The sequence below is a fragment of the Astatotilapia calliptera genome, chromosome 4 (genome assembly GCF_900246225.1).
Source record: "Astatotilapia calliptera chromosome 4, fAstCal1.2, whole genome shotgun sequence".
NCBI lineage: Eukaryota > Metazoa > Chordata > Actinopteri > Cichliformes > Cichlidae > Astatotilapia > Astatotilapia calliptera.
This window is the reverse complement of record NC_039305.1, coordinates 5,395,442-5,415,118: the sequence shown is the minus strand read 5'-3', so window position 1 is coordinate 5,415,118 and position 19,677 is coordinate 5,395,442. Positions and strand designations below refer to the sequence as shown.

At 40.9% G+C, this 19,677-nt stretch overlaps 1 protein-coding gene across 1 annotated transcript; it reads left to right on the top strand.

Moving 5' to 3' along the window:
* Nucleotides 1–1,518: 1,518 nt before the first annotated feature.
* kmt5c (lysine methyltransferase 5C) lies at nucleotides 1,519–16,584 on the top strand. The gene is made up of 9 exons (XM_026164164.1): nucleotides 1,519–1,904; nucleotides 2,300–2,432; nucleotides 4,782–4,947; nucleotides 5,078–5,187; nucleotides 5,295–5,458; nucleotides 7,178–7,197; nucleotides 7,412–7,548; nucleotides 7,671–7,843; nucleotides 9,895–16,584. Exons 2-9 carry the CDS (start codon nucleotides 2,320–2,322, stop codon nucleotides 15,132–15,134), a joined length of 6,123 nt encoding a protein of 2,040 aa, XP_026019949.1. The 5' UTR covers nucleotides 1,519–1,904; nucleotides 2,300–2,319; the 3' UTR covers nucleotides 15,135–16,584.
* The last annotated feature ends 3,093 nt before the right edge of the window (nucleotides 16,585–19,677 follow it).

Below are 19,677 nucleotides of genomic sequence, written 5' to 3'. Positions count from 1 at the left end.
ACGGATGGACATCGGAGGACAGCAGATGGCTGAAAAAGATTAAAGAAAGAGAATATCAGCTCACCGTGCTGTGCCTATGGCCTGATGTCAGAAAACGCTGTAAGTGTGTTTATACTCTGACTTTTATCCCAAGCCTTTATGTGTGTGTTGACTCAGCAGTGATAAAATTAGACCATTTGAGGATAATGCCTGATGGTCTCGTGGCTTTATATTCCATTTTATGTTAACTTGTTCCACTTTAGATGCGGATGGCACCCAAAAATTCAACAAATGTAGAAAAGTAAGTGATGCTCACAGTTTGCTGAGGGAAGACCAAGTGATCCCACACTTTACATGGCCATCCCACCCAGCAATCAAAACCTATGTCGGTGAATGGAAGCTTATCTGTTATATTCTTATCTAAAACATTGACCTCACATGATCCAGGGGTCCATTTGAAGGTCACCTGTTGCCAAAAGCAGGACACCTTGGTGGCTTTGGGTCAACCTGGGAGATAAAGATGACCAGATCCAGACTGACACACCAATCTAATAAGAAAAGACTGGAAAAATACAAACTAGGTCAAAGAGGACTGACCTTTGGTCTTTCCATGCTGTTAGCACATGACTTGATCATGCCACTTCTTCCTTGTTATATCATGTCACTGTTTTATCTCTTTCTTTTTCAGGCTAATTTAGGTAACAGGGTTGCACGTGTGTTGTTAGACACAGCAGCAGTGCATAATGACTGTTCTTTAAAAATATGTTGATGTGAAAAAAAGAGACACGTGTCAACAAAATCATCAATCTTAAATTAACTAGTCTATTAGACATGCTTATCAGAAGGCTATGGCAAAGAAAAGAAAAATACTATTTTGGGCCGTTCTCATGAGCTATTTTGTATTTTAAATAATATTTTGGAATCACCTTTCCAACCCAGAGGCTTACAGTTTGTCCCAGGACAAGAGTAATTTACAGGACAAATGTATTATGTGTGTATTATGTACTTTGCGCAGGGATTATTCTCAATTTTCGTGGGTCGGACAGAAAATGTCCTGCAAAAGTAGAATGGCTTATTGTTTGTTTTTATTATGACGTAATACAATCTAAAGCTTGGCCCTTAAATTTGTCATCTCAGTAATTAAAACTTAAAATAAATTATTTAAAGGTTAAGCAAATATAAAGTGTTTAAATAGCAAAATTTCAATCCTGAAGCATTAACCTAATGCACGGAGTTCCTCACTGTGAGCTTTAGTGTAATTAACAGTGCAGGAGGGTTTCAGGCAGGTTTTAGTGTCGCTGCTGATGAGCGCATTCTGACTGTGTACTAACAGTGTGATTGTGTGAAATGCTTTCCAGCAGCCAAATAGAGGCAGAGGCCGCTGTACAAGAAAACACTCCCCTCTGCACGTCGTAGTAAACCCAGGGTATGGATCGGCTCCGCCCATAAAAAGGCCTGACCAATCACAGAGCTTAAAACAAAGCCCTCTGGTTTGATTTGTAAAATTGACCTTGACCTAAGCGAATGGCGCAGCGCAAGGGGCGTGGCTAACAGCTAGTTCGGTTGCATTGGACGTCGCTCATCATCAACTTTTGCTACTAGACGAGCCTGTAAAAGCTAGTTAGCGGCTACAAAACACACACATTTCGTGTCTCAATCGTTCCCCGGTGTTGTGCATTTGTCCCCCTTTTAAAATTTCGGCTGGGACCCGGAGTCGTGAAGGAGCAGTAAAATTCCATAAGCGACGAGGAGACTCCATCTTCGGGGAGAGCCAGCGAGGCGGCAGAGAGCTAGCGGGCTTCGCTGCTGCTGCTAGGCTAACTTTGCCCCAGCCAGCAGAGCGAGAGCCGGAGCAGAGCGAGTGAGCGGCTTGCTGCTAAACGGTCAACCTGACGATACTTTCGTTGACTACAAAAGACTCCCAGGTAGGTTTGGAAAGCCCGCATAGGTGTGTCAAGCATGCATCGATGCGCTGGCTTTCATCAGCGCTGCGATGCAATCCCGTTACTGTAGCTGCAGGCCATAGCGCTAGCTCCCTCCGTCCCGCAGCTGATAACATATTTACCCTGCTAAGCTAATGGACTGTGGAAGCCCGTAGAAACACAGCCACATTCCTTTCTCACGCAACGATTTTATCTACTGTTCTTCAACATGATGCAACCCAGCAGCAGACCGGTTATATACGCAGATATCAGGGCACCGGTGAGAAATTTAATGCAGGTGTTGTGTGATGTGCAGAAATGCAGGTAGGTGATTGTGGTTTGTTGTTGTTGCTGCTGCTGCTGCTGTCACAGCGTTACTTTGATGCCTGTGGTTTCAGCATGCTGATGGTGGGAGGCGATGGACGGAAGCACTAGAATGAGTGTGAAGGAGCTGTGTGAGACGGATGACCTGGCCACCCGCTTGGTGCTGGACCCTCTGCTGGGCTTCAGCACCCACAAAATGAACATCAGGTAATCTGACACACAATACAGCAATCATGGAGTCCAGTGACTACCCAGTGCTATGGTATGGCTGGAAAGAGTGTGATCACTGCTGTTTCGCTGGCTTTTTTAAGGCTTGATTTCTTAGATTTTTGGTTGGGTGGAAAAAATACAAAGGCAGAAGAAAGCAACTGATCTAAATTAATAATCCCACAATAGGGTTAAGGGGTGAATTTCATTTTATAGTGAAATATAAAAATAAATAAATGTGAGGGTGAAAGAGAAACCATAACATGAGCTCTCACGTAAGGTGTATCTGATATCCCGTACTGGTGTTTTTTGTGCATCATCAAAATAATATTGGTCCGGTTTTAGCTTTGCACCTGACCAATCACATTGTTGTGATGTCATAGCTTTGCAACTTGAGAAAAAAAAGACTGTTATAATGATGTTATGAGGATGTAGGAACAAAACCCACATGTGGATATCAGATTGCGCTCAATTTCAACATTTCATTAATATTTCTTTGTGTCAACAGCCGATTGTGTTGCGTTACATCAGTTTTGTGCTGGGAAAATGTTAAAAAAAAAATTAGCAAAGAGCTGAAAAGACTTTAAAGCATGTCAGTTATTATTTAGAATGTCAATGTTTGTTGCCCCAACACAAAGGGGGAATTAATAACAATAAAGAAATATTATTAACAGAAAAACAATATTGACTCAAACTGTTATTTAAACGCTCAAACAGCCGAGCTATTTTAGCGTCTGAAATGACAAAGCGGAGTCATGACTCATACTTTATACAGGAATAGAGCAATAATGGCTCTGCTTGTGGTTATCATACTGTTTCCTTTACATGTAGCAGATCTTGTTAAATCCACCAATGCCTTTACTTATGTGTGTCCATATTGTTGTGTAATAAATAGTAACATTAGATGAACCGGTGACGCCTTCATCAACAGCAACTTACAGTGAAATTTTCCTAATCAGGCTTTTTCTTCAGCCTTTGTTACTTCCAGGGTTCTGTTTAAAACAAAATCTTAATACGTATGTTGTTTTGATGTGTGTGTGTTTGCGCAGAAACATTCAAATTATTTATGTCACTTTTGCCAACTAATTTCTGTCAGTTGAGCTGTTTTACTTCAGGTGTTCAAGTGTCTGCCTCAAGGCCTCCGCAGCAGTAAATGGTGCTGCTCTAGTTCTGTTAGTCATGGTTGACTGCAGACCATTACAATGTCGTGATTAGAAGTGGAAAATAAAATGAGAGCCTGTAATTTTATAAAAATACATACATTTCCAGGGTCATAAATTACTCTGTATAACTTTCTATTATCCTCCCAACACCAGTCGGCTAATTCCTGTTATTTGAAAGGTGGAGTGAAAAAAAGAAAGCTTTACATTTTGTTAAAGTAAATTGGAAATGTTTTTATCATTAGAAATATCACTACAGCACACAGAAATGTGCAGTTTGAGTTCTAAATTAACTTTCTTTGGGCACTTGAAGGTTAATCATCAGTCCAGAATTTCGCAATCCATGCATTCCTATTAAAGCGGCCCCTGAGCTCTATAAAACTTTAAGAATACCAGGTGGTTCTGATTATGCTTTAATGCAGTGACACTTCAGGCCAACTGCAAAACCTGGACGTTCAGTGAAAGTTAATATATAATAACGATGAGTGTCCGAATAAAAGCTCACACCTCAGCAGTCATTAGAGAAAGTCATTAAAAAGAAAAACCTGAATTTTACTTTAATGAAGGTGTACGCAGCAGCATCAGTAAACTGCTGTTCATTTTCCAAGATTTTTCATGAGTAGTTTGACAACCGCTTATTTTAAAGCCGTTTTAATGAATGAGTTTGTTAAGTGTTTGTAAAATTCTGGGTGGTGTTTTTCCTGCATGAAATGTATTTAAATCCACTTTAAAATGAATAATTGAAAATAATATAAGAACCGAAAAATGGATAGGCTTTTATTAAATAAGGTAACGTAAACTCTTTGTCCCATCTACATCCTGACCAGTCATACTTATGGGTGCAGCGACCTCCCAGAGGGCCGTGGAAAAACCCTGTGTGCACCTGTTGTGCATGTTTTGGTGCATCCGTATTAAATACAGAAGTGAAGGAAGGTTAGATTTCTGAGAAAGATGCACAGATATTTATTAATTGTTATTGTAGCTTATAAGAACAGAACTGTGGAACATTTAGTCCAAATATTTTTAACTGTGAGCTGATTTGGGTGTTTTTTGTGTGATTTTCTTTTTCTTTTATTTTTTTTCCTAAAGTTGTTGGTTCAAAAATATATTTGGATGCTATATCTAAAATTCAGTGTTAAAAGGAAGCTTCTTAGACTCTTCTTATATCTGTCCCTCTCTCTTTGTGCAGCCCCCCACCAGAGATCCGACGTTGGGGTAACCTCAAAGAGACACTTTTGAGGTTTCAGCGTACGCACGACTTCAACGCTACGTTTGAGGCTCTAACGGTGGGCGAGCTGGCTGGTGACTACTTTAATGCTTTGGGGAGCCATCGACAGGAGCTGCTGAGACAACATGTATGCATAAAACAAAAATGTTTGTTATCATTTGACTTTATTGTCTATGTGTGTATGTGTTTATCACCGATACTTGGATTTGTCACTCGAGTGTAACATCACAATCAAAGACCGTGTGTGATGTTTGCAGGTTTATCGCTACCTCAGTGCCTTCCTGTTGGATAGCGGTGTCAAGATAGAGTCCTGTGACAGATACTCCTCAGAGACCAACGGAGCCAAGATAACCTCAACTAGGCACTGGTATTCACACGCAGCAGCATCACGAGCTGCCACTGCAGCAGCACTGCGTCCTGTATGGTGTTGTTTTTTACAACTGAAAATGTGATGCCTGAATTGTTCCTCTGCAGGTTTGTAGGAGAGCGGGTGGAGGTCCTGCTGGGCTGCATAGCAGAGCTGAGTCCTGCTGACAGTGCCGTGCTGAGGGCGGGAGTCAATGACTTCAGCGTGATGTATTCCACACGCAAACGCTGCGCTCAGCTCTGGCTCGGGCCTGCAGCTTTCATTAACCACGGTGAGTGTGTTTACCTTCGAGACTAGTGGTTGTACACATATATATGCATCTTAATGGAAATCTAGGCCATGCCTTCAGTATTACACTGTAGTTACTCTTAAAGTGGGCCTACTGTGTTTCTCCCTATATGTGTGCTGTTACAGTGATTGATACTGATTTACATTGACCATGCCAGAGTTTCAGATAGTGTGCAAGCAGTCCTTTTAAAATTCAGAGATCTCAAATAGGATTTCAGGTTCAGATCATTTCACTTTGATTTATTATGATGAAGGTTTGGGGAAATTAACTTCAATAGAAAGGCAAGTTTCTTTCCTTTTTTTTTTTTAAAAAAAAAAAAAGAGAATTTAAATGCTTTTTTGTGTATTTTTTTGTAGTCTGTGTTTAAAAATGTGTTTAAAAAGTTCTCCATGGTGACCAAATTAACTGATTATGATTTTAGCTGTCACTGAGCAACCCTTTATTTTTAAAGTTTGATTGCTCACATTGGAAATGCTGAGGCTGGTGTGCGTACAGTTAACTTTGTGGGCCGAAAGCTGAGGCTTCAGGCTGCTCTGAATGCTCTGTTTCAGATACGTTTCTGCTCTTTGCTTCTGTTACGATAAAAACAGGGACTATCTTGACCCTCGTGCTTGCGATGAGCAGGCAATCGGAAGATGTTGGCTTAAAAAGAGGAAAATGGAAACTAAAACAGAAGAGGAACTGAGGGGCTTTACCAAAGCTTAATAATAGATGAATAAATATGAATAATTATGAATAAAAATAAATAAATAAATCATGCAAACCTGTGCTAAATATGGAGCTGGAAATGAGCATAATAGGCCGACTTTTGGTTCCTTACTCAAGCTGATGAATGTATATAATTCATAGAGTGCACCAAAACAGATTTATCCTGAACTCGGTTTGCACTGCAGTGACACAGGGATAGCGGTCAATGTTTTGCACCCATGTCTGTGTCGTCATCATAATTATAGTGAGAAATTATAGGTTTCCTCATATGATTTATTGACTTTCTAGTTACAAGAGCGAGAAAATCATGTTAGCAGATGACATGTTGGTGCACAGTAATAAAGATTCAGGAGGTCTTTCATACCTCATGCAATAACTCTTTATTACACAAAACATCTGTCTAGCAGAGAGTAAATTGTCTGAGTTTATTTCGGCCCTGTGTTGTCTCAACACTTCACATCCTGTTATAGTGAACCACTTTAATGTGACATGACATATGCTGTGCTTGTTTTCACTGCTGTTTCTTTTTGCTCTATTGAATTTGAACTCTTTTACTTTTCAAGCCACTTTGTCATATTATATTATATCAAGCTTTTTTTTTTTTAAGCATCTGATTGTATTTCATTTAGATTTAGAGCTTTTCTTTTGCATGTTGTTTGTTTTTTGAACCTTGTTGAGCTGTTTTGTTTTGTCACATTTTATTTGTGTTGATATATTTTGTATTTGAGGTGTTCTGTTGTAGGTCTGTTTAATGTTTCAGCTCCATATTTTAAAGAAAACAAAGCATATCTTATCCTAACTGCAATTATGCCAAAGGCCTAGTAAAAACTGGGTCATTTTTTTTCCATCAGAGGGCTATCTCTTTATTTCTTTAGTGAAAATAAATCCAATCTAAACCAGTAGATTAGCAAAATGTTGAGTTTTTCATTCACTGGTGTGATTTTATTAGTGACCTTATTTATCTTTCTTTTTCTTTGTCCCGTTGCACTGAAGACTGCAAGCCAAACTGCAAGGTAATCTGCAATAATAATTCACTAAAACACTTCAAGTTGAAATTATAACATGTTATTTTCATGCCAAATGTTTTATTTTAAGTGCAGATTTAGACCTGCCTTCTGCCTCCTGACTGCTTTGTTGTTGTTGTTTCCCACGGGCCATCCAACCTTTGTCTTTGTCTGTTTTTTTTTTTTTTTGTTTTTTTTTTTTCCTTCTTTTTCACCCGCCCAGTTCGTCCCCGGTGAGAAGAATATCGCTTGTGTTGAGGTGATTCGACCCATAGCACCTGGGGAAGAGATCACGTGTTACTATGGAGCCAGCTTTTTTGGTGAAGGCAATGAAATGTGTGAATGCTGCACCTGTGAGAGGTACGTCCATTATCTGATCAGACGTGGTCTTTATCAAAGTCTTTTTTTTTTTCTCAACAGATTTTATTCATCTAAGAGATGAAAACTCTGAACTTTTAATCTTTTTTTTAACTCTTCTTTAGGAATGGAGAGGGTCACTTCAAGCACAGAGGGAAACAGCCTGAAATCGAGGAAACAAAGGACCCCGTGGGCCAAAAGTACCGCCTGAGAGAGCGATATCTTCGTCATCACAGAGAGAGAGGTCACTTTTCTACAAGGCCAATAACACCAGGAATACACTCGGGAATCTTTAAAGGTAACCAGTTTGGGATTTTCTTACTAAAGAGCTTTTGGGCTTTCCCCAAAGCACAATCAGAGGGATTGCACATAAAGGGAAAATCCATAGATTTTTATTGAGTAAGATAACAAAATACCTAAACTATATGCAGTCCTTTCGTGCTCAAGGCCACTCAGGAAAAACCCTGATGTTAGTGTGAAAACACACAAATAAACAGAGTTTTTGCCAAATTTTTTTTTATTAAATCCTATCCAGTTTTATTTATATAGCTCCAAATCACAGAGACAGTTGCTTCGAAGTCCTTTATATTGTAAAGTAAAGACTACATTAATACAAGCCCTGCAATAATACCTGGTACAGCTTAAATTCTGCCGTGACTACACTGTTCAGATTAAAATTATTGCTCTGTTTAAAGTATACGTTCAACAGTGGCAGTGCAATTATCCATAACCTGTAAAATATTATGCCTTAAAAAGGGTCTACTATTAAATATCTGTGTTATTATATTATATTAAAATCTCCAAACTTGTTTACTTATTCTACTAAATAAATAAACTAAATAAATCCAGATGTTTTAATATCCTTTTGTTCTTATCTGTTTGCTTTAGGTAGCATATGCATGCTTATGCAATCATATAAATAAAGGATTTATTATGTGGGGTTTAGAATAATTAGATGGGATCTTCCTCGGGGACAGCCAACATAAACATTATGAGGGACCACTCACAAATGGATCCTCATTAAAATATTTATATTTATCAAAAGTTATTCAATAATCTGTGTCGATGATTAATAACAATGGAGCTTTAGTTGTGATTAGACTCGGATTTTAAGAGGATTTTAATTCAAATGACATTTTTGGCTTCCAGCAATCATGAAAAGATGGTAATCAGGATGAACTTACTAAATTACTTTTCATCATTCATTTTTGCTATAAAGCTCTCATTTTTTCTTGTCGTATGAATCAAGTTCAACCTTTTCAAAGCTCAACCTCACCCAGTTTAGTTGAGCTCTACCCAAGATGTCTGAAAGTGAGCCCTTGCTCAATGAAATCTGCCTAGGAGGAGTAAATCTAATGAAAGTTTTTTCCTGCAGCTCTGAGGGCCTCTCACTTGATCTTCTTTTGCAGACCTTTCTCATGGGAGCCTGTGGGCAGGCAAAGAGTGGCGGTTATTCTTGTGTAACGGGCTTTATAGTCAAGAAAACAATCCCTTAAACTGGTCCCCTACCAAAGGACAACAACCCTAACCCGCCTCTTTTCTCAGTTTATATTATCTATTTGTCCTTTAAAGAACTTCTAGGGAACCACTGTTTGTTGTTTGGTTTTTTTTAGGTTTGTTCATTTATAAATGCTATAGAAATGCTTATGTAGTAGACGAAAGAAATCTTTCAGCTTTGGGCTTAAATTTTAAGAAATAAATGTGTAAAATTACAAAAGAAATTCTGGTAGCTCATTGCCTAGAGTGTCCTGTAATTATAAAACACACAGCTTCTGTTCACAGAAAATATCCTTTTGTACGTGGACCTATTGTAAGTAGTGAGAAACAGGAACTGTTTTTGTTATGCGATTGTTTATCTATTACTTAATTACAGTTGTGGAGTATGATTAGCCACAGGGAGGTCTTTATCAGCAGAAAAAGCTGTAAAACACATTTAAGTCCAACAATTCATGCCCTTCACATTTTCCAAAGCTATCCAGTGAGTGTATTGGAGTCTTTGTTGGGGGGATTCTGGTGCCCGGACCTTACGTTTGACGTCCATTATTTAGATTTTTAAGTGGGTTGATAACAGAAAAAATGTAATTTTATCTCCTGTTAGAAACAAACTGTTATGTGTTCCACTGTTTCAGAGTAAACATGCTTTGTTTCCTTCTTCTTTTTAAAAAAAAAAAAAAGAAAATGCTTCAACGTCTTGATGCAATTTACAGTTGTTGTCTTCACAAGTTTGATTTACACTATAGACCAGACTCTGCACATGAAGTTGTTCACAGGGCAGAAAAGCAGAACAATGGGTTTTGTGTAGAAACCAAAAAGTTAATTTGCTTCTTTGTTGCTGTCTCTCTTTCAAAGCCATCCCCTCAAGGAACTCATTCACTCAGCAGATGAGAAGAAATGCCTTGAAGAACAGAAAACTGAGTCAGACAAAGAAGTGGAGACAGGAGAAGCAAAGACGATCAGGAAAGCACCCACTAAAGTCCTCCTCTACAGCCAAACAGCGGCGAACGGTTCCGCTTTTATCCCAGGTTACACTAAAGGACCTTAGAGTCAGAGTGCGGCGCCACTCTTTGGATTTTTTACTCAATTGTAAGGATCCAAAAAGCAAAGAAAGGGCACTGCTGCTGCAACTCGAGGAAGTGAGGCCACAAGATAACAGGCCAAGGGGACTGAACATGACTGGGGAAGAAAGCAACAGCAGTGCGGTGAACTTGAAGCCCTTTACTCTGAATTCCTCCATGTCAGCATGTCAGAAAAGCAGATCTGCGGTAAGAGGCGCAGGCCTTAATGGGAGGTTTGCAAAAGTGGTGGGCAGGAAGCCCGTTCACATGAGGACCTCTTCAAGAACAAAAAGCAGTGTTCGCACCACACTCGCACACCAGACGAAGTCCAGTAACACAACTAACACTACAACTGTTTGTCACCCGGATGAGGGCGACAAAATCTGCAGTGCAATAAAACAAGAGAATGTCGAAACTGCAATCACAGAAAGTCAAAACCGCGGCGCCATCGAAACCAGCGTCATCACCACGGCTCAAAATCCTGCTGCCGAGCAAACTGAGCGCAAGACTATCAGAGCTTTATCCACGAGTAACACGGATGGATTGAAGAACACTGGAGACAATCCGCTAATATCTCTGAAGCAATATCTTACAGTCAATCTAACGAGGTTATCGGTGTCACAAAGTTTGGAACTTGGAGAAAGCTGTGAAGACAGGAAAGTAAGGGTGGAGGTTAGAGGAAGGAGGATGCAGAGCCAGCGCCCAGGCCCAGCAACAGAAAAACGAGCATCCAGATTTCAGCAGAGGCAGGCGAGAAGTTCAGAGGTCTGCACAGCTGACGGTAACAGAGGGGTGAGGGAAATGTCTTTCAAGTCTCCAGATCAAACCAGTGTAAGGAAACGGCATTCGAGCGAGAGCACGGGCGACTTATCCCACAGCGAGAAAAAGAGAAGCGAGAAATTTAGTGAAATACAAACGGCTTCGGTAGATGACAAAGATTTTATAACAAACGAACAGACGGATTTTTTAAAAGGCAAAACAGAAGGGCAGAGAGACAGTAAAAGTAACAGAAACCTAGAAGAAGTGAAAAGGTCTGATTGCAAAATGGTTTCCAGCAAATGTCAAAATAATGTCCAGGATGTTAAAAATACAGCCAAGGGGGTTTGCACGCAGGAAGGATCAGGACAAATGAGTTTGAGTACGCAGCCAGTAAGTAGGCATGAAGATGATATTGTTATAAAACAGGCAAAGGTTCTGCTATCTGATGTTTTAAGAAAAGATAAATCATTAATAGATGGGAGATTAAAGGGAGGTAATGTGGGACGACGGTTTTCTACCTGGGCCTCCAAGGAGAGTGCCGAGGAGGAATCAGAACAAACTGAAATAAATGGAGGCAGGTTCCGGCGTTCAGTGCAGAGGAGGATTATTAGAAGACGAAAGATAAGGCCCAGAGCAGTGAAAAGAAAAGCAGCAGATAAGCCAAGCACCAAGGGACACTTAAGCAAAGACATTACAGCTACAGTTAAGACGGAGTTGAGTCAGGAGAGTGTGGAGCCTAAGTTGCCACAGAGGCACAATGACCCACCGGCCACCTGCCTCAACCCACTACCTCACAAGTCACTGATTTCGGCTAAAACCACGACTAATCCAGACACCAATGCACAAGTGCACGCGCAGTCCAATATACCTCTGAAGAAACGTACATTTCGCAGTTCGGCACTAGATTCTGAACAAAGTCTAAACTCTGCCTTAGATCAGGTTTCTAAAAATGTTACAGAGTTGAAATCGTCTGCAGTGCTGAGGCAGGACCTCGCCCCGTCTTCAGGGGAGAGTAGCAAAGTGAAAAGAGAGAATAAAGTCAGAGTTAGGAGGACAGAAATGCAGCGGTTAGCCCCCAGAAGACACTCCTCTTTTAACAGGGTCCTTCGCTCGAGACCTGCTGAAGCTCAGCGTGGTCATTTAATGAGGAACGCTCGAAAGTGTAAATTAGAGAGGCTGGATGAGGATGACGCCGGTAAAGCACAGACACTAGAGAGCGAGCGTGTTGAGGATGTAGCCGAAAGTCCGACTTCAGATGAATTTCAAAGTAGAAATCAGGGGAAATTGATGACCCTGGAACAAAGTGGTTTGGAAGACATAAAGCCAGACTTTTTTAAAATTCGGCTTAAGAGGAGAAGAGGGAAAGTATGGGAGATGCAAAGTGCAGGGTTGGAAAACATGGCATTAAAAGCAGAAAAGGGAGATGAGTTGGTGGCATTCGATCCTTTTAAAGCTATTATGGACTCGGTGTCAATTTTAAACATGGAGATGGAGGCAGCTCAGGCTCACGTGCAAGCTAGTAAGAAGTCAAAGAGCAGATTGCATCGTTTGAAAAAAAGAGGAGAGAAGTTGCAAGCTATAAATTTCTACACTGGTGCAAAATCAGACAAGGACCTTGAAAATGACAGGGAAAACGTCTGTGGGCCCGATGTGTCTGCCAGCAACGAAGTACAATTCAAAGAGAAAATCGATAGGGACCCCGTGGTTGGAGTCAAGCAGCTGCTAGAAAAAACAGAGAGTCAGAAAAATGACAGCACAGCCCTGTCAGCGGCAGCGCTGGAAACAAAAATCGAAGAAGGTTTTTTAAAGAGTTCCTGCTTGTTTGAAAGTGGGTCACAAAAAAAGCAAGAGCCGGAACTGGACATAAATGGCTGTCCATTACCGGTAATTAAACTGCGTAGGAAGATGGAGGATATTTGGGAGGTGGATAGTAAAGAGGAGCTCATACAGCCCGATTTAAAAGTAGAGACCATTATTAAGACAGAGATGAAGGGTCACGTTTTAGGTAAACAAAAAGGACTTTCCGATTGTTGCAAGCTCAAAGAAGAGTGCCCATCTTCTGAGAGACTGAACAACAGCTCTCTGAAAACCGAACCGCCACCATTTTCTTTGTCCCTATCACCGCTGTCGCTGTCCTCGCCCCTCAACGACAGTAAAACCGAAGTTATATCCGTAGCTGCAGACAGAATCACTGAAAGGCCAGAGATGATCAGCGGAGGAAGGAAACAGAGGCACAAAATGGACAGAACACACAAGTGTGGGCCTGTCGAAACACCCACCACTTGCCTTAGTCACACTCTTCAGCAAATTGATAACAGTCTCTCTCGGCTTTCCGAGGGCTTGTGTTCATCTCAGACTTTGGAAAAGCCCACAGCCTCTTCTAATTCTGTCATCCAACCCCCGTCCCAGTCTCCTCCATTTGCAACAGCAGATAACATGCTTACCAGCGAGCCCAGCTTCACAAACTGCTGTGATGACATTCTTGACTTTCAGTGTCTCAACTTTGAGGGCTATTACCAGCCACAGAACATGCTTCCATCTTCCCCATCAGATCTGTGTTCCCTGGATCCTCCTACAGATCCTTTCAGCAGTCCCCTCTCTCACAGCCCTACCGACACGTGGACCACGGAAACGCCATACCTTGGCCCTCCCAGTCCTGGAAATAACTTTACCAGTGAGGATTTGCAGTTTTTTCCAGGCCTAATGCCTTCCAAAAGTGACTCAGTTCCTCTGGAATGTGAAGCAAAGGATACCTCCAAAGACAGAAACCCACCCAACACCAGTTTCAGTTATTCAGCTCTGGGCAACCCTGACTTGGCGGCTAAAGATCGAATTATAAGTAAAAATCCGGGAATGAGGTTTTCCAAAGAAGACTTAAAAAATCAGTCTTTCATGGCACCCAGTAAGCCTCGTTTTATGGGTGCGTCATCGTCTTCGGTTACAACTCAAAGCCCTGTTACTTTACCCCACCCTGCCATGAACATAAAGCCAAGCACCAGCCAATCAAAAACCCAGGCTAACCTCAAAACCCAGGGTCCCTTCCATCGTATGACCATTCCCAATAAATCCCAGTCGTTTTCTAGCAATCAGCCAAACGCAGTTAGAGCAGTGTCCCAGAGCTGCTTAACAAAGCCCGTACAGTCGTCTCAAATGTCTAACAAATTCCTCTCTCCTCAGCTCTTCACTGTGAAAAATCCCAACCCTCCCGACAATCCATTCAACTTTCCTGAGAAAACCTCTACAGTTATTCACAGGGTGCTCAAGTTTCAGGGGGGCAACCAGAGTCAGAACTTGTACAGCGCACCTTGCAAAGAGACCACGGCTGCCGGCAGCCCGACCGTCTCGTCCAGAATGCTAGGTGCAAAATCAGGTGCTATGGAGAAAACCCAGCAGAGTCCAAAGTTCTGCTTTAGTGCAGACAGTCATCAGAAAGGCAACTTGTCTGTTCAGGGGTTCGAAAAGGACGTTCACCTCGCTTCCTCCAACAGGTCCAACATTCATTTCAATAAACCCAACTCCTCAATTTCTCATTCTTATAGTAAAGCTAAGATGTCATCAGACAAACATGAAAGTGCCGAAGCCAACATGGCATACAAAAACTTTTCTATCTTGCCGAGGCAGTTCTACTTTCCTAGCAAAATGTCCGACAGTTATTCAGCACCGCACGAGAAAAGCATGAAACAGGATAAATCCACTACGCCGACCTCAGACAAACACCAGCCGTGTTACACTCAGCAAGACCCCTTTGATTTCAGTTTTGGCACTTCTCTTTCGCCCATGTCTCAGCACAACAGCCCCCAAGTGGTTCACAATACACCACCTGCTACACCAGCACCAGCAAACAAGTCCTCAGCCCCCTCAGCCTCGTTCCCTTACGGCTATCAAGGTCCTCCTTACGTACTAAACTTCAGTGGAGACCATTCTTTGACCCTGGGTCTCAGGGATGGTGCTGAAGGCTACCCAGGACTGGGCTCAACAAACTACACCTACCACTGCCTGATGGAGCCTTCGGGCACACAGGGGCGGCTGGTCGTCGAGCCCTGTGGACCCCAGCTCTCCAACCCAGCTTCTCTGGCTGGATTTTCAGGGCTCAAAGGTCACGACGAGCACTGCAGGAAGGATATGCAGCAGCAGTGCCACGCTGGGGATCACCAAGGCACATCACACTATGGACCTGTTACAACATCTCACTCCATGGGTGCCACAAAACCCAAGAGGGTGAGGTTAGTGGTGACAGACGGCACAGTGGACTTAGATCTTCAGTACTCGGACTGAATTAGTCTCCCAATCCCAGAATACAATTGGGAATATATCGTGTCTGTTGCACACACAGATAACAAAAACAGTTTTGTAAGAAAAAAGAGCTTTTAAAACTATCTGACTGACATTTTTTCAAAATAATAATTTTAATTGACTGATAATGCTAACATGTACAGGGTTTTATGTAAAGAAAAATTACGAGTGTTTTAATTGCTGTCCGATTTTTTTTTTTTTTTTCTCAAATAGTATGTCCACTAAAATTTCCTTAGATTACCAAATTTCCAGTGTATAAATAAAACAAAGCATTAAATATATTTGTGTCTGGGAGGCCCTGTAAACATTTAAAGCCCTCTTCGTGTACTGTAACATAGATGTATGCATTTTTCTACACCCCGTAAGGCAGTAGAGGCAGGAGCGACCGTCACCGGTTGCTGGTACTTGTATTGGTGATTTTAAAAAGGCAGCTTTGTGCCTCAGTCTTTGATATGTTCTTGTGACTTTTTGAAGTACCCATTGAAACACCCTCTACCCTCAATTTTATACTCACAGTAAGCTTTTCTCACTTGGTGTGTGTTTGTGCGTGTGTGTGGGTGTATGTGTGTGTGTGCATGCATTTGACAGGCAGACCTGCAGGTGTCGAGGGATCAAAGTGTAAGGTGTGTGTCGCCGCACCCGATCACGCGACTGTTGCTTTGCCAGGTTTAGGTAGAATCGTTAGCGCGTGAACGAAAGGCTCGTGCATGAACAGTGTACAGTTAGCGACTTCATCGTAGGACAGCTTTACTGGGTGACGACGGGTTTCATCAGTGTCCCAGTGTGGACGAGTGACTGAGTGAGGAACTGCGATTTGGTTTATTCTTGCTAAATGAATCGACATCTCTAACAAGGCTTCATCCAGGTGGCAGACTAAGTGACAATCTTCTCACTTTTGTCCTTTATTTGGTCTCTTTTTCGAAGAAGGAACTGAAGGAAACAATGCCGCAGCAGTTACTAATATTCTGTCGTTGCTGATGGAGCTACACATCCGTAGGTGTTCATATTGTAACCACAGTTATTTGCTGTTGTTGGAGTCACGTTGTGTCATTACTGTATGTTTTACATCAGTGAGTGGGAGCATTCAGTGTGACTGCACAGCCTTACATTACTACCATCAAAATGTACTGTCTTGATATGGAAAGGCCAATTATTTATTTTAATATCCTCATTCTTGAAAAGGTGCTTTAATGTAATTTATATTTCACATTGATTGTTCAAGCTATTAAATGTTTGTATTATTTAATGGGACAAAATACTGAGCTGAATATTTACACTGAGTATTTAAATTCAGAGCTTTTCACATCTTATCCAGTTTTTCAGTTGTTACAGGTGAAATGTTCTCTCTTTCTTATTGGCAGTTAGTCTCATTGAAAGTCTGCTGTAGAAAATGTACAAATGTAGCCTATATCATTAAAGACACTTAATTCTTTTTTTTTTGGTATTTTCTTCTTTTACTGCTTCTTGAATTTTTTTTGTTGAACAGCAGTGGGAAAACGAGCAGAAACTACAATCTGCTCCAGCTGGCTGATTCTCAACATTAAATGGGTCTTTTTCATTTTCCCTTAGATGCACGCACCTTCCAAACTTCAAAAAGGGTTCCCAAGCAGTTTTAAACATCCCGTGTGTGTCCTTTAATGTGTTTATATGAAAGCTAATCTGTTCCAGAGTATAATTTGCTCTGTTAGTTTATTTTAATCCCTTTACAGTGGAAAAAAAAATGTGGAAAGCACAAACTATATATAAAAATGGACGTAGCCATCACAATGTGACCCTGTAGTTTCCGAGTGTTAGCGTTTTACCCACATCCTTTTTGGTATTTTGGAGCTAGTTGTTATAGTGTAGCAGATAACATTAGAGGAAAACGGTTCACAGGTGGATACTAAGTACCAGAATTAGTACATCAGCTCTCGTTTTGATAAAGGGCCATTAGGCACCCAACTCAAGCTCAGGAGTTTTTCAGTGACAGAAATGAGCTTCCACAGTAATGTGCAGTAGCACAAGTAAAAGAAATAAAGAGAGAAAAATGCTGCTTGTGTGAATGCAAACAGAAAAAGTTTTAACATGCGAGTCTGGAGATTGACAGACTTTTAGACAGGGCTAAAACAATTCTAACATTTTCCCATCTTGTTGGTTTTCTCAAGGGCGCATGTAATCATTTAGTCCATTAAACATCTTGTCAGGGTTGTACCTTATTGTATCATTTGTTCTGCGTCCCCTGATTTAATCATCATTATCTTGGCGTTAGTCTGTCCGTAGTCTGTTGATCTTTCACTTCCTGCCCGCTACAAGGAGCCAGCAGCTGCTTTTCTTAGCACTAGGAGCAAACAAATGCACCCAGTCCCCTAAACTGGAACCAGGAAACCCAATATTTATCCTGGAAAGGAAATCCCCAACCACCTTTTAAAGTAGTTTAGAATTATTTAGTATCAGTCTGGTTTGTGGTCTAAATTAAACCGTTTCAGTTTATCCCCTGATGGTAAACCCCGAGATTTCGTGCTCATTTTCAACACTTTATGCAGATTTGAGACACAGCACCTTTCGGAAAACCAGGAAGACAACATTTCCTTATAAGTGATCAAACCAGCAACACTTCTGAACCTCACAACTTACATGGTTTTCTGTGTTTTTCCTTCCATGATTATCAACCTGCCCGCTACAGGGAGCCAGCAGCTGCTGACTGTCATCACAGCACTGTGTGAATATGTATTCTGTGGGTAATTATTACAAAAGAATCAGCACTTGCATGAACTTGTTATTCATATTCATGCTCTGGGAGTTAAAAACAGACCTACCTGGGACACGTTTGACTTGCTAACTATAAAGTTTTGCCTTTCACTTCTTTAATCGTGTTAGACAAATGATCTAATTGTATGAGTATACAGCGTGGTGTACTCATCAAAGCATTCAGTCAGAAAAAGAAATTCAAATAATTTAATCATAAGATTATGTCAAGTGCAAAGAATTCCTTTTTACTGTCAGTTAAAACTCCTTTGCATTCACCTTCGCTTTGCTTCATTTTCTATCCTGCTCTAATTTATTCATCTGGTTAATTTCACAGCTCATGGCCATTGTTCACCCTCCTGTTTAGTGCTCAGCCTTTAGCTCCTTCCTCTCTACCTATGCTTTCATCCTACCCAACCAACGCTTTTGCGTTCTTCTCTTCTTCCCCTCCTCTCTTTGAACATATGACCCACTTCTTTCTTTCCAGCTCTCAGTAGCAGACGAGCAGTTAATTCTGTTGCCAACTATAACAATTTTCTCATAATGAGGACAGAAAAAAAGAGAGCGAGAGAGGGAGAGATTATCCGTTATGGCAGTGAGGACACGGTGGAGTTAAAGAGACAAAAAAAGGGAGAAAACTGTGACAAATTTTAATATTAAAAGACAGTTTTTCAGGCTGTCATAACTGAATGCACGTTTTTATTCTGCTCAGATTTACGCACCGGTTTGGTTGCATCGAATGATCAATTCATGATTTCACAGGGTGAATCAGATTCATGTCATCAGCAAAATTTCCCCTTTCATGGATTGCATCATTAGGCTCTAAATGCACGTGCGCATGTGCGAGAGGGTGAGGTGGAGATGGTTTTTAAGTACTCGCTTAGCAAAAATCAGCAGGCATATAAGAAAAACACTGGCTAACCACACATATTATCATGGATCTATTGTAAATGTGTATTTTTGGTAGGTATTTAACTGTTTGTGAGTCTAAGAGGAGAATACAGTGGCATGCAACATGCGTGACAAAGAGATATTTCAAACTGTCGTCATCAAGTTCTTTATTTACCATTTTCTGCATGAAAAATTCATCAACAGTGAAAATCTGTTGTTCATCACATCAGGAGCGAGATTTTAGTGAAACTAAATGCTGTGCATGAATGTTATGGTGTGAAAATGAAAAGGCACCAAACAACTTTGGGTGAAGACCTATTAGGTCGATCACTGTGTGCAAGTGACACTAAAATCTGACCAACGCTCCAGATCGAACAGCAATTCCATGATGACCCAGCTGCACCACGGTGGGAGCTAATGTTAACAATAGCTTTAAATACAGTGCTTAAACACACAAGCAAAATGCAAAGAGAGCAAAAAGCTAAGACGCGTACAAGAAAACTCCAATTTGCAAAATACAAATTGTCAGTATAATTTATAAATACTAACAGAAGCAACAAAACAATAGAACAGTAAAGATAATGCACCAGAAAATTGTAAATGATACACGAACAATAAAAAAGCTCCATATAAGGCAATAAAAAGGGCAATAAAACATGTGTTTTAGGAGGAGATTGACTTCAAGGTAAGTAGCTTAATACTTCCTTCTGTATTGTAGAACTGTAAATGTACTTCTCGGCTGCTTAGATGCTGCTCAGCACTGCTTTTTCCTTTGTCTCCTCCCTTATACAAAATACAGCAGACTTCCATTCTGTGGCACATCAAATATTTTCCAGCCATTTTAACACAGGGTTTCCACACTTTTAATTATTCATCGAAGCGTCCCTTTCATCTTACTCATGCGTACGTC